The sequence below is a fragment of the Syngnathus floridae genome, chromosome 7 (genome assembly GCF_059516105.1).
Source record: "Syngnathus floridae isolate MCC-2025c chromosome 7, RoL_Sflo_1.0, whole genome shotgun sequence".
Classification (NCBI taxonomy): Eukaryota; Metazoa; Chordata; class Actinopteri; order Syngnathiformes; family Syngnathidae; genus Syngnathus; species Syngnathus floridae.
The window spans coordinates 18,145,923-18,160,317 of record NC_142419.1 but is presented as its reverse complement, the minus strand read 5'-3'; the positions used below and the strand labels follow the sequence as shown (position 1 = coordinate 18,160,317).

Genomic DNA, 14,395 nt, shown 5'->3' with positions numbered 1-14,395 from the left:
GGAAGGGCTGACTTTTTCCATCGAATGTGGAAGCAATTTATAGCTTGTCATGTCACATGTCGTCAAGAGCGCTGCGGTTCCTCGATGATGCAATGCCGTGTCTCCCGATGTGGAAAAATCGAATTACATTTTCAAATCGTTTTGCTCTCCCTCCCTAATATCATCCCGACAAATGAACATTGGTTCGTCTGATAACTCATTAATGTTTGCGTATGTTTTGGTAAAAATTGATTTATGTCGGCGGTTTTGAAATGAACCGTCCCGAACCCCGACACCGTTTTCAGTGACGCAAAATGCTGGAGAAAGTCTCTTGCGACAGATTAGTCATACAAGTGAAGACATAATCCCAAAGTCTGCTTGTGGTTTTTTTACCCGACACTGACATGGGTATCAAATTAAGTGGGTTTCATGTGAGCGGCCTGTGATTCTAGTCCATTTAAAAGAAAAAAGGCCAACAATAACAACAACAGCGCTTGTAGCTGCTTTTATTTCCCCCCCGAGAACACAAACACACACGCCAGCAAGTGCACGAAATCTGTTTCTGTGCGCTTTCAAAATCCATACCATATTTTTGGTTTCGTACAAAATGAAATTATAATTTGCCACCGGCTTTGCTTTGTCAGGGGAACATTGGATTCGTGCTCTCGGCCCCTCATGTAAACCTCATGTGTTTTTTATATTCATGGCAGGTTCTCAGCACCAGCAGAGCATCTCCAAAGAGCAACTCGCATTCGATGTCTTTCAACTCTGTGGAGGAAGAAGCCAAGCCGGGTTCAGTCGTCGGTTCCGTCCGCCTTCACGATGGAGAAAGCCCGGCGGAGGGCCAGGTTACCTACATGGTGGTGGGGGGCACCGACAGGGACGGGACTTTTGTGGTGGACCGCTCGACCGGAGACGTCTACCTGGCCCGGCCTCTGGACTACGAGCAGGACGCGCACTACGCCTTGAAAATCGAGGTGGACGACTTCTCTCAGGCTCCGCCCGTCAGCACCCTGGTCCACCTGGACATTAACGTCAAGGACAGCAATGACCACGCCCCTCAGTTCCCCGAAGACCCCGTCACGGTGGTCATTTCGGAGAGCGTCAGGCCGGGGACTTCTGTCTTCACGTTCCAGGCCGCAGACAAGGACGGCAGCGGGCCCAATAGTGACCTGAGCTACTCCATCCTCCGGCAGTTTCCGGACATCCCCGGTCTGCTCACCCTGGACCCTTCCACCGGGGTTCTTACTTTAAACCGAGAGCTGGACCACGAGGTCCACCCCGGTCTGATCTTGGTGGTAAAAGCGACGGACTCGGCCCCGGACGCGAGCGAGAGGCAGTGGAGCTCGGTGACGGCGAGGATTTACGTCACGGACGAGAACGACAACCCGCCGGTGTTCGTCTCGCCCGCGGCGGTGAGCGTGATGGAGGACCAGCCCGTGGGCTTCGTGGCGCTCTACGTCATGGCCAGGGATGCGGACCGAGGGGAGAACGGCAGGGTGACCTACGCCATCCAGTCGGGCAACACGGGCGGAACCTTTAGCCTCAACCCCAACACCGGTAAGGTTTTCCAAACGTATGCGATATGGCAACGACTGCAGAAATGTTTTTTGCTGAAATGTTAAAATTGGCAGCGGAACATCCATCTCTTGCTTCTTTTTATATTTCCACCACCTGCTGCGAATTCCATTCCAGCAGACGGCCGGCCCACATGTGTTCACCTGTTCATGTCATTTCACGGCTCTCTTTGTGAAGAATGTCTCTGGGCGCTGTATAACTGTTCACCTTTGAACAACGAGGAGATGCCCGCCCTCGTCCCCTCCCCCATTGCCGCAAACAGTTTTGTAATTCTCTGCGAGGGAATGGCAACTCTTGTTTTACCTCTCGTGACTTCTTTCTCTCAGTTGGAGGCCAGACAGAAGAAGAGGGCTTGACAAATATGAAACACACACATATACACAAAGCGGCATCATCCATGAAAGAGCAAAGAACCTCCCGCTCGGGCTTCTGGGAACCATTAGAGATGGGGGGGGGGGTCGCTTTAGCGTGTTTATGCGTGCGCTCGCGTGAGACCGCGTCGCTTAGTCAAAGCGCTGACCTCGGGCTGTTTAGTCGTGCGGCCTTTGTTGGGGGTTGGAGACGCGTGTCTGGCTCCACCCACTCCCTGGAGTTCCCGTGCGGGATGGGGCCCCGTGGTGCCCGTCCGTCGCCACTTATTATTGTTATTTGTTGGTGACACGTGTTGACACTCTCCCTACACCCGTCATTCAAAACCACAGGTAAACTAGTAGGAATAATACAATCCAACGCAAAGGTTAGTATTCATGAAATAATTTAAAATAATAAAACACCGCAACGCATCCAAAAGATGTTAGAAACAGCCCAAATACTCCGAGCGGGATGGAGCTGAATCGGGGAGCGAGTCCAAAAAAACATTCAAACGAACCAGATTAAAAGGCACAACCAGCTGAGAGCGCATCCAAAACAAACCGGCGTCGGCTTTCTCTTTTCTTTCACGTTGCCAAATTGAAAAGCGAGCCGCTGATCTGAGGGATGAAAACAAAAGAGTCGTAGCGCCCCCTAATTTCCGCAGCGCACGGCAGGCCTTGATGTTGCGTGTCTCCAGCCAACTGGTGTTTACGGCTTCTCCCCCGAAGGACGGCCGCCGTGCGATGCGGTGGAAAATCTCGTAAATTGCGGCCAGACGCTTACAAGCTGCTAGCGCAGCCGGCGTTCGTTCAGGTAGGCAAAACTCTGCGTGCGTGCCTTCTTTCATCCCAACCTCACACGGCAACTTTTCACACTTTCTGCAAGGGGGGCGGCGTGGTGGGTTCGTTGCCTCTGATGAGTTCAACATGTTTTCATGCTTGTCCTGCGCAGAGTCACGACTCAAAGTTCAAACATTGTACAAGACAGGAAGTCCAGCCATCCGTTTGACTCGAGGTGGTCTGAACTGGTCGCAGAAACAGTAAATCATCTCCCAATGGCTCTCTCCCGCAGGTTCCTTGTCTATCTTCAAAGCGCTGGACCGCGAGGAGCAGGAAGTCTTCAACCTGACCATCGTGGCCGAAGACCACGGCGCCCCCCGCCGCTCGTCCAGCCAGCTGCTACGCGTCTTTGTGGTGGACGTCAATGACCAAGTCCCTCGCTTCGAGGAGAGTCACTATGAGGCGCAGATCTCCGAGAACCAAGCGCGAGGCTCCTCCGTGTTGACCGTGTCAGCCTTCGACCTGGACCAAGGTGAGAAAGCGCTACACATTTCAGACAACAAAGTTCAAACCATGTCGCTCGCTCCTACAAACAATCTTCTCATGTGCTGATGTTGTTTGATTTTAATTTAATAAAGGCACAGGGCGGGGGTGTATTTCCGTGCCGCTTGACTCAGAAGCAAATAAAGTTTCGATCCAAAAGTCATTAGCCGAGTAAACAACGCGAGTTTTCCGCCAGACGCCATTGTGCGATCGCACGCAACGAGACACGCAGACACCTGGAAAAGCCTCGTTGCTAAGTCGCTTGGGCCGCCAATAACAAACAAATAAGGGAGGGGAAACATCTGAAAATGAAGAATTGCACATATCTTTGTCTGTTTTTTTAATCGAAGCGTTTTTTTTCTTCCCTCGCAAGGATCCAACGGGAAGGTGACGTACGGTTGCGTCACAGCCGAAGGTTTTACTATCAACCCGGCGACCGGCGTCATCACCAGCACTCAGCCGCTGGACAGAGAGCTTCGGGAGTACTACACCGTCACAGGTAGCACCTCCGAAATTCCATCAATGTCCAGCAAAAAATGTTTGTCTTAGCGATGAGCAAGTCTGCCACGCAGTTCAGGATTGGAATCTGGCCTTCCTTCCCACGCTGTGATGCCTGTTAGCTTCATTTGAGCTCATTTGCATGAGATGCAACCGCCTCCGCAAAAGTGGGCCGAGTTCAGCGAGTGCGCCGGGCTGTAATTTATAAAGTATTTTCTATGTATGTCATATTAAGATGGTTGGAGAGGGGGAAAAAAGCAACTTGTGTTTCCTTGAAGCTGCTGATCAAACACACTGGAATGGACAGAACCAAAACATTTTGGAGTCGTTAGACATCGGCGGGCTCATTACTCTCGTAAATGGCTCCGAGTGACACGTCGACTCGTGTTTTAACTTTTCTCTCGTTACGACAGCCTGCCCGCTGCTGTCAATCACTAAAGGCTTTTTTCGTTTTTTGCCTCAGTTTACGCAAAGGACGGAGGCCTTCCCCCGAACTACGCCAAAGCCACCGTGAGGGTCCGCGTGCTGGACGAGAACGACAACGCCCCCGTCTTTGGACGGCAGTACTACAGCATCAAGGTGCCGGAGAACACGGAGCCCCGGCTTCTTTTCACACTGCGAGCCACCGACCAGGATGCGGGAGATGGCGGCGTGATAAGCTACAGAATTACAGGTGAGGCTTCTTCACAGTCACCAATGCACCTTTTAGGATAAACGTTAGATTTGTGTCAGGTTTCGGTATTCCTCGTGTTGACTTTGCCGTCTTTGCAGCTGGGGACCCAGCAGGAGATTTCCACCTGGACCGACAATCCGGTGCCCTGTCCACCTCCGGCTCTCTGGATCGGGAAAAGAGAGCCGTATACACCCTGACGGTGGTCGCCCGGGACCAGGGCCACCCGCCCCGCAGCAGCACCGCCACGGTGGAGGTGAGCGTCAGCGACATAAACGACCACAGCCCCCGGTTTAGCAGCAGCGCCTACACGGCCGACGTGTCCGAAGACGTGCCCATCGGCTCTTTGGTCCTGGACGTGAAAGCCACGGATCTGGACGAGGGCCCCAACGGCCAGGTTGTGTACTTCCTGAGCCGGGGCTCCGAGAGCATGTTCATCGTAGACCAGAGCACGGGCCGTATCATCACGGCGGCGCTTCTGGATCGAGAGCGGACGGCCTCTTACACCTTTGAGGTGTGCGCCACCGATTCGTCACCTTCCGACCCTCGCAACGCCACCGCCCGGGTCACCGTCCACATCCAGGATGTCAACGACAACGCCCCCTTCTTCATTCAGGACCCGCTCATTTTGAACATTTCCGCCGGCAGCCTGTCGAACCAAAGGATACTGGCCACCATGAGGGCCGAGGACAAAGACTTTGGGGCCAACGGGTCGGTGTTTTATCGCTTTGCCAACCCGGTGAGGGGCTTCACCATCAACTCGCTGACAGGCGCCATTCAAGCCACCGAGAAGCTGCAGGCTCTGACCCAAAGCCAGAGGACTTTGATCGTGCAGGCCATGGATCAGGGCAACCCGGCTCAGTCGTCCTTGGGGGTGGTCATTGTTTATATCAAGGAGCAGACATACAGCGGGATTCGCTTCTCTCGCACGCCGCGAGACGTCAGTCTGCAGGAGAATGCTGCAAAAGGTAGGGGAGCTCAAAGATAATGGACTCTTCCCCCCCCCCACCCCCCCACCCCCCCCCCAAGTAAAGCTCTGTATTAACTTTGGATGTGGATTTCTTTTGCTGTAGGCACAGTGGTAACGCAGACCCAAGCCCACTACCCAGACGGCTCTCAAAGTGGGGTCAGCTACAGTCTTTTCAGCGGAAACCCCTTGCAGTCTTTCGGAATCAACACGGTTACCGGTACGTTGACCAGACGGCGGCGGCGGCATAAAGTCCAAAGAGTTGCCAAAAAAAGTGACCCCTCTGTTCTTTTCATCCCGCCAATCAGGTGAAATATGGGTCCAGAAATCCGAAGGGCTAGACTACGAGGAGTCCCCGAAACTCCGCCTCGTGGTGAAAGCCGAGACGGCGTCCTCCAGCTCCTACGTGGCGGTGAACTTAATCCTGCAGGACGTCAATGACAATTTGCCTCGCTTCCAGCTGCAGAACTACGTGGCCTATATCCGAGAGGCGCAGGGTCACGATTTTCCCATTATCCAGGTGCGCTAAAACCCAGGTTGGCTGAGTTTATTGTGGTTGGCTGTTGCTAAAGTGTGAAGTTGTGGAGCAGAATAGAAACACTCTTCACTCTTGAGCGGCCTGGACAGTTTCAGCCATGAATGGCTGTATTCTCAGCGCTCACTCCTGCTGAATGTATTCAATCAGTTGTGCCTTGGAAGCGGCTCCGTGGAGCCCATTTGGACTCCTTTGCGCGCCGGATCGAGTTACGCTGAAACGGCTTTTTTGCACATTTCGTTCAATCTCGCAGGTTGCGGCAAACGACCTGGACCAGGGTCAAAATGGCCAGGTGACATACTCCATTAGGTCGTCATCTATGAGCGGTCTGTTCAAGATCGACCCGCTGACTGGCAGCATCAGCACCACGGCCATCATGGACAGAGAAATCTGGACGCAAACAAAGTCAGCCTTTGTTTCATTGGACTTCTAGGCATTGACAAGATTGTGAAAGTGAAGTGTTTTTTTTTTCCCCCAATTTTGCGCCACTAGGCTTGTCGTCACGGCGACAGACCGTGGAACCCCGCGACTGGCCGGCTCCGCCACTCTCACCGTGATTATCGTCGATCTCAATGACAACAGTCCCATGATTCCTCTGCCTAGGGAGATCCGAGTGCCTGAAGGTAAGAGGGCCAGCTGGGCACTTTGCTACTTTCGGTGGGAAAGAGAGAGAGAGAAAGTTAGTGTTCAATGTGTTCAAGATTTGCCAGAGAATTTTTCATTTCATATTTATGTAGCAAAGCAAGAATATTTTTGTACATAGCGGCTATAATTACAGGACTGTAATCCATTCTCTGAAGACTATTCTTAAGGAAGCTCTGGCCGTACATGCATGTCAAGCACGATAAAGAGTGCCGAGTTTAGCCACCAGAATGGAGAGCGCCGACCCTGGAAATGTTGCCAGGCCTTGTGTCTTACTTGCCTGCCGTCTTCCCGTCTAGGCGGGCAACAGCAATGTTGGACGCCGCAAGCCTTTCACCGAGTTCATTGTCAGTGCAGCGGTTCACGCAGCTGCCGTGGGCAAAATTGCTGCCCAGTGCCCTCTTCACATCGCCCTGCGTTTGACTGCCAACCAGTGCAGGGCGTGGTCCTTGTTTTTCCTCTAAAGGCAGCTTGGTTGGGCTTCACCTCCCCCGAAATCTTGACCAGCACTGAAAATGAATGGATGGAAGTGGTGCCCTGGAACAGAACACCGTGCTCCCTGACTGTGGTCCAGAGGCTAATAAGCAGGAAAGACTAGTACTAGCAACATAGCGCAACTGCAAAAACCTTCTCAAATGTGCACTTTAAAGGCCATCTGGCAGAGGGAAGTTTGTGGGGAACAAAAAATAGTCTACCGTTTGGATGCTTCCATACAGCCAAACGCTAATACCCTCAACCTTCTCATTTCCAGACACCCTGATTGGCACAGTTATCAGTCAAGTGACAGGAAATGACGTGGATTCCGGCCCGGCCCTTTCCTACACCCTCTACCTGGATGGTGACAGCAAGGGCATGTTTGGAATCCACTGCTACGGCGGCGGCGTGTCTCTGACAAAAGCACTGGACTACGAAGAGAGGACATGGTACACGCTGACCATCCGCTCGTCGGACTCAAAGCATCAAAGCGAAGCCAATCTGACCGTGCTGGTGGAAGACGTCAACGACAACACACCCGTCTTCACCCAGGATTTGTATCAGGTATGACTGGGACGGACGGCATGCGTCTTTTGGTATTGTTTGGTATTGATCCAATACATGGCTCGGGATCTGACAGGTGACGGTATCAGAGCATCTCCCGGAAGGCAGCGCTCTCGTCACCGTGACAGCCACCGACTCGGACTCCGGGGACAACGGAAAGATCACCTACAGAGTCATGTCGTCCACAAGGGGCGTCTTCTCCATTGACCCGAGCAACGGTATGAATCTTCTGCTCAATACTTCCCAAAGGATTATGAAAGTACAAATGCAATTGATTGTTTTCCTTGCAGGAACTCTGTTTGTCAAGCAAAAGACCAAATTTGACTTTGAAAATCCCTCCATCCTCGTGGTTGTGGAAGCTCGAGACCAGGGCAGTCCCTCCCTCTCGTCACTGGCTACCATCCAAGTCCAGGTGTCGGATATCAACGACAATATCCCCGTCTTCCATCAGTCCGAGTACAGAGCGTCCGTATCTGAAGACGAGCTTCCCGGCTCCACGGTTCTGACCTTAGAGGCGGCCGACGGAGACTTGTCGCGTGACAACTGTGGTTTTGATTTTGCCATCGCCAGTGGCAACTCTGGCAACGCCTTCCAAATTGAGAGCAGCGTGCGCTTCTTGGAAGGCAAAGGCTTCCAGACGGTCGGAAGCCTCATACTGGTGGAAGAGCTGGATTTCGAAGCCGTGTCCAGTTACAACCTGACCGTCGTGGTATCGGATCGCGGGATCCCCCAGCGCAGCTCCTGCGTGCCGATCCTAATCAGCGTGACGGACGTCAACGACAACCCGCCGGCTTTCGGCCGAGGAGAGTACAGCGCGGTGCTGAGCGAGAGTACCGCCGCGGGAACGGAAGTGCTGCATCTGTCTGCCACTGATCCAGACTCTGCTCCCAATGGGGAGGTGCGGTACTCCATCAGCTCAGGAGACAAAACGGGCCTTTTCCAGGTGGACCAATGGACCGGGGCCTTGAAGCTACAGCGACCTCTGGGCAGTGAGAGCCAGTTGTCCCACATGATTGTTGTCCAAGCTACGGATGGCTTTGGACACTATGCCTTTGCCCCAGTCAGCATTGACGTGAAGGACATCAATGACCACTGGCCTTTCTTTCCACTCAGCCAAGTAACGGCTAGTATCAGGGAGAATCAGCCAAAAAATGCCTTAGTGACCATGCTGCACGCCATCGACCACGACAGAGGGGCTTTTGGAAAGTTGCGATACTACATGCTGGACGACTCTCAAGATGGAAGAGAAGCCTTTTTCATCAACCAAACATCAGGAGAAGTGCTGACCCGCTCGACGTTTGACTTTGAGAGAGTGAACTCCTTCAATTTTAAGGTGGCGGCCATGGATGCTGGCAACTATTCTGCCACTGTCACGGTGCAGATTTATGTCTCTGGGGAGGATGAATATGATCCTGTTTTTACCTCCCCGGAGTTCTCCTTTCAAGTGCCCGAGGACGCGAAGAAAGGTCAGATCATCGGCAGAGTGCAAGCCAGAGATGAAGACGGAGGCCTGGACGGTGTTGTCCTGTATTCCCTGTCAGCCAGTTCACCTTATTTTGAAGTCAACAAATCATCCGGCGCCATCTCCCTAAAGATGGACAGCTACGGCAGACACGTGAGCCGCTCCAAACGAGAAGTGCGCCTGATGACCCTCGACCTGTTAGCCCACAGCCCCCTGGAGACGTCCCGCACGGCGGCGACCAAAGTGACCGTCGACGTGAGCCACACCTCTTTCGGACTCGCCACAGACATCAACATGCTGCTAATAAGTGTCATCGCCGTGTCTCTCGGAATAATAGTCATACTGTGCGTCATTGCCGTGGCGCTCTTTTGCGTCAAACTGAGGCGCCGGAGGAAAGAACAAAAGAGACACAGACGAACCAAGGCGTCGGCCACCATGCTGCACAAGTTTGAGGAAAGCAAAATCGCCGCAAGTGAGATCATTTATCACCAGGCCCTTCCCGGGTATGTTGCCGATCAGAGCAGCGGCAGCAGCAGCAGCGGGGGGCCGTACACTCGCGGGGGATCCCTGGACCCCTCGCACTCCAGCGGCCGAGGCTCCGCGGAGGCCGAGGCGGCGGAGGACGACGAGATCAGGATGATAAACGAATACCCTCGTGTGTCCAGCATCTCCTCCTCCATGCAGGAGCGTATCTCCGCTCGGGGTCCCGACTCCGGGATCCAGCAGGACGCGGACCAGTTGTCAGATGTGTCTGGCGAGCCCTCTATCGATTGGTTCAAAGGGAAGAAGATGGGCAGCCTCAACGGCACTCTGCTAGCTGGGCAGGTGCCGATCTACCGAGACGAGGGGGGTGGGTACGCGGGCATGGGGCGGGGCCTCAACGTCTCCCACCACAAAGATTATATCTTCCCGGAGGACGGAAAGCCAACCGTGGACGGCTCCTTGACGGCCATCGTGGCCAGTGACGAGGAACTGAGGGGCAGCTACAACTGGGACTACCTTCTCAACTGGTGCCCCCAGTTCCAACCTCTAGCCAGCGTTTTCACCGAGATAGCGCGATTAAAGGATGAAACGGCTCCCCCTCACCCCCGCCGCTCCTTCCACCGCAAAAGCAAAGCGGAGTCCAGAATCGACCCGCCTCCGCTTATCACCTCCGTGGCGCATCCTAGCGCAAAAACTGTAGCGCCCAAGCCGGCTGTGGGGAGGACGTACCCCCACCTGTCCACTTTCCGGAGGTCTCCCCTGAGCAGCGAGGGATCCATCTGCTCGGTGGCCATGTCGCCCAGTTTCTCCCCGTCCCTGTCGCCACTGGCGGCGCGCTCTCCGGCCGTCACGCCCTTCAGCGTCTCCCAGGGCCCGTCGGCATCCGTCATCAGCGCAACGGAACACAATCTGGAGCAAATTGACGAGGCCGAACTGAGGATTTGAACTTTGGGGACAATCTGAAACCTCAGGCTTCCACTTTCTGACCGCAGTGTTGTGTCATTTCCTTTCTTTTGCTGTGGTGTGGCACATGTGGTGGGGCTGCTTGAAGACAAACCGAAAGGGCCAAAATGGACTTTGTTCTTATCCCGAACTTTATTCTCCCATTGGTCCATGTTGGTTTGTACATTCAAACGAGGGGGGCGCGGGTTCAAACACGATGTCAATATTTTGTAGAAAAAACATTGTCTATATTTTTATACTTATATGTGGTTTCCTCACAAGCACATGGCATTCCCGTCTCGAAGGGTTATTGAAAAAAAAAATTCTCTTGTTTCTATCTTTGTATATTTGTAGTTTGTGTTGTATCCTTATTTGTACTGTAAACTCTCAAATGTGTTTTTGAAGCTCTTTTAGATGTTGTGGCAAATTATTGTAGATAGTGGATTTGGACCTTGACCTCTCTGCTTGTGCAAAGACTCCAGTTCCGCCGCAAAGGAAGGTCATCGTGAATGTGAAGCCCTTGCAGAATTTGTCTTTCGGGTGCTTTAATTTATCATAGCCGGCCGGCCTTACCGCTTCACGTCGTGCACAAGGTTCAGATAACAGATCTATTTCAAACGTAACCCGACCCAAGCTCCAAAGCATTGCTGCTAAGTAAAAAAAAAAACGATGTCTTTCATCCCACGTTTGTTTTGGTTTTCGAAGGATGGCAAATGACCGAATGTTCCAAAAATAAGAGAGAATGTTTTATCCTTAGCTATAATTCACCAGACAGCCTATAAGCCATTTACAGTAAATAATACAATGCAAGACTTGCCAAGGTCCAAACTAAAGCGGTTCCTCCATCCCTGGAATTATTTTACTTACTTTCTCCATTTAAATCTTGAACACTTTAAATAGCACGCATGGTATTCGGTGGTATTTTTATTATTTATTGTGTTGGCAGACCTCAGAAGCTTCCTGTGCTTTATGTAAATTATTATGAAGAATAGTGGCAAGTGAACATGGCCAGATACGTATATCCACTCATCGACTAAAGGTACCTTATGGCCTTTTTTGTACAAACGTGTGTCACGTGTCCAGAGGAATGTTTTGAGCTCAAGTGCCTGATTAAAGAACTCGGATGGAAACGTGATCAATCTTGTTTCTCAAGTTTGATATTGAAATAAAAGATAGACAATAAACTAAAGCAATATGAGCTTCTGATTTCACATTTAAACGAAAGGTGAAGGTTTTGCTAACTTGAACACGTATTTCGGTCAATGCAAAAAGCTGTCTGGTTTCGTACGTGCTCTGTATTTTACTGGCACCCAGTTTAGGGTGTAGTCTGCCGTATGCTGGAGGTTAGCTAGCAAGCTATGTCCATGAAGAGAATAAACGCTACAAAAATGGATAGATGGGTCAAATTCTCTGAATGATGTGCCCTTGTATTGCCCAAAATGGCTGCTTCCAAACCATAATGATGAACTTCCTGTTCAGTTTTAGGCATGGCTCCTCGAAACGTATCCTGTTATGATAAACATGCTAGCGGTTCAGTACACTTCTGACAAGTACCGATCTAACCAACGAATTACGAGGAAACATTTGAGAAGTCATGCTAATTGCTAAGCTGACCTAAGATTGGGGAGAAGCGGCCTGTAAGCTACATAGTATAAAAAAACAATGCTATCCGTACCGTCATTTTTTTGGTGTTTGTTTTCACAATGGAGTTTTGATTTTGACTTTTGAGGTCTGCACAGTAATTGTTCTCAAAATGACACCACAGTGGATTCATCTATCTACTGTATCTTTCTTTCTGTCTGTCTTTTTGTTGTTGTTGTTGTTGTATGTCTATCAAATTAAAAGTGGACATGAATAACACAATCTAGAAGCACCTGTCATTGCTATCTGACAAAGTCAAAGTGGACCACTTCTGTTTTTGTGCCTGCAAAGTTGTGAGCCAGTGCACGCACACACCCATGCAGCGATGTTTTTTTTTTCCCCTCTCAGCTTTTTCCCAACTGGAAAGAAGGGTGGAGCCGCCCGAACGGGACAATCCGCTGATGATACGCTTGGCCTGGGTGTCACGGTAATGAGCCGCGCGCGGTTCCCCGGCATGAGCGGGGCTCGCTATTTACACAACAGCGCTCGGAAGATACGAGCAAAAGAGGGCGAGTCGGCCCATTACTCAAAGCTCAAATGAAAGACTCGCCATAAACCAAATGAGATCTGTCATTGCACATACAGGCGAGGAGGAGGAGGCCGCTCCCTTTACACGCGAGGAGCGCCGATGTTTTTTCCATCATGAGTCTATTGAGATGTCAGAGCTGTCACAAGAGCCTCAGGGCGCTTACTCTCCTCAATTGCTTCCCGTCTAGGCGTTCAAAGTTTTCTACATCCAACACAAGAAAAACGCTTTGATTGAGCGATTCCACATACTATTGTCATTTTGGAAAACTGTTAGCTCGTAGCTTTCTGTTGAAGGTCAGGAGGCTTTTTCAATCTTGTCCACTGATTGATTGCAAAGCGAAAGCGAGATCAATGACTTGTTTTGTATTAGGCGATTGGCATCTTCAGGTGTTGCTGCCTTGGTCCAACAGTGCGCGAGCTCCTCGAGGCTTTCAGCTTTTTGCACGACCACCTGTCATAAAAGGAGGTACCCGCCCTCGTCCGCGTTTCCCACAAACGGTTGACGTGCCTTAGAAGTCATCGACAGCTTCCATTTTTTTTTAGCCTTGAAGACATAATGACTATAAAGACTGGTGGGGGACTTAATGGTTTTAAGATGGCCTCTGCACAAGAGCTTTGTGCCATCGTTCAATTCTCCGAGCACTTTCTGTGCCTCTTTTGCACCGCAAATGTAGTTAAACGTGGCTTAATTGAGGCCCTGGTTTTGCTTTTTACAATGGTGTCATTTAGTTGATATAATGGAGCTGGTTTGTGTGGCAAGCTCCTCCATCTGTGTTGCGGCAGTTTAACAGGATCTCACAATACTTGTTGGAATGTGGATCTTTACACCGAAGAGCTGAGCTGCTTTGTTTCACGGGGAAGCTTTGGCAAGGACGTGACTCTCCAGCTAAGAAGCCCAAACCGGCGTCCAGTCAAAATGAGGCCGTCATTCTTCTCCTTCATGCTGGGATTACCCGTAAGGCCTTCATAACTGCAGTTTGCACGGAAGTTGCCTTTCGCGGCAGGTCAGGCTCCGCTGATGCTTCCCACAATCCCTTCTCCAAACAGTCCGAAGAGCGGCAACTTTGCTACTGTCTCTTACAAGTTCTCCTTGCCAGCCGTCTTGCGTGACTGGAAAGAGACGGGGAGGGTGGGGGGGGTCAAATCCCGTTGGCACGTGAACCCTTCGTCTATTTTAGGGGAGAGAGAGTTCTTTTTCTGCTTTGAAACAAAAAAAAAGCCACAGGGAGAAATGGGCAATAGCAAGGCGAAAGGGGGTCTGTTTCTCATTTGGCTTGGGCCTCGCCAGCGTTAGAAGAACCACAGCAATACGGGGGGATCGGGGAAGGTGGGGGGCAATGGCTGGTAGGAGAAGTGTTTTCCCTGCAGAAACCGCAGCCAAATCTTTTCGGGGCCCTCGTCTTTTCAAGTCGTCACTTGGCAACCGGGCCCGGCCCAGTCTGGATCCTATTTCCACGCCGACTGTTTTTGTTTGTGTTTTGTTGTTGTTTTTGTCACTCCCACTTGCAAGTCTTAAATCTGCCAGCAGCAAATTTGCGCTTCTTCTTTTTTCTTGGGTCGTAAATCCGTCTGTGACACGCCATTGTTACGGAGGAATCCGTATCGTGGGCGTCGCAGCCATTGCGGGTCGTCAAATCACTTTTTATGTCGGCCGCTATACTTAGCCGTCGCCACGTATGTAATTATGCCAGTTTGGCAAAAAGGACACCCCGGTCAAAAGTCGAATGAGTCACACACCAGCGCCATGCGATGTTCCGTG

General features: G+C 51.4%; 1 protein-coding gene across 1 annotated transcript in view; it reads left to right on the top strand.

Annotated features, from left to right (window-relative positions):
* The window catches only part of LOC148395796 (protocadherin-16-like), a 55,681-nt gene extending 43,351 nt beyond the window's left edge, over positions 1-12,330 (top strand). Inside the window, exons 10-21 of the mRNA XM_088381391.1 lie at positions 690-1,539; positions 2,980-3,219; positions 3,604-3,729; positions 4,192-4,401; positions 4,500-5,366; positions 5,472-5,585; positions 5,674-5,885; positions 6,154-6,305; positions 6,393-6,523; positions 7,294-7,580; positions 7,657-7,798; positions 7,871-12,330. Of these exons, the coding sequence (XP_088237517.1) occupies positions 690-1,539; positions 2,980-3,219; positions 3,604-3,729; positions 4,192-4,401; positions 4,500-5,366; positions 5,472-5,585; positions 5,674-5,885; positions 6,154-6,305; positions 6,393-6,523; positions 7,294-7,580; positions 7,657-7,798; positions 7,871-10,470 (5,931 nt within the window). The 3' untranslated portion in view covers positions 10,471-12,330. The remainder of the gene's footprint in view (positions 1-689; positions 1,540-2,979; positions 3,220-3,603; positions 3,730-4,191; positions 4,402-4,499; positions 5,367-5,471; positions 5,586-5,673; positions 5,886-6,153; positions 6,306-6,392; positions 6,524-7,293; positions 7,581-7,656; positions 7,799-7,870) is intronic.
* The last annotated feature ends 2,065 nt before the right edge of the window (positions 12,331-14,395 follow it).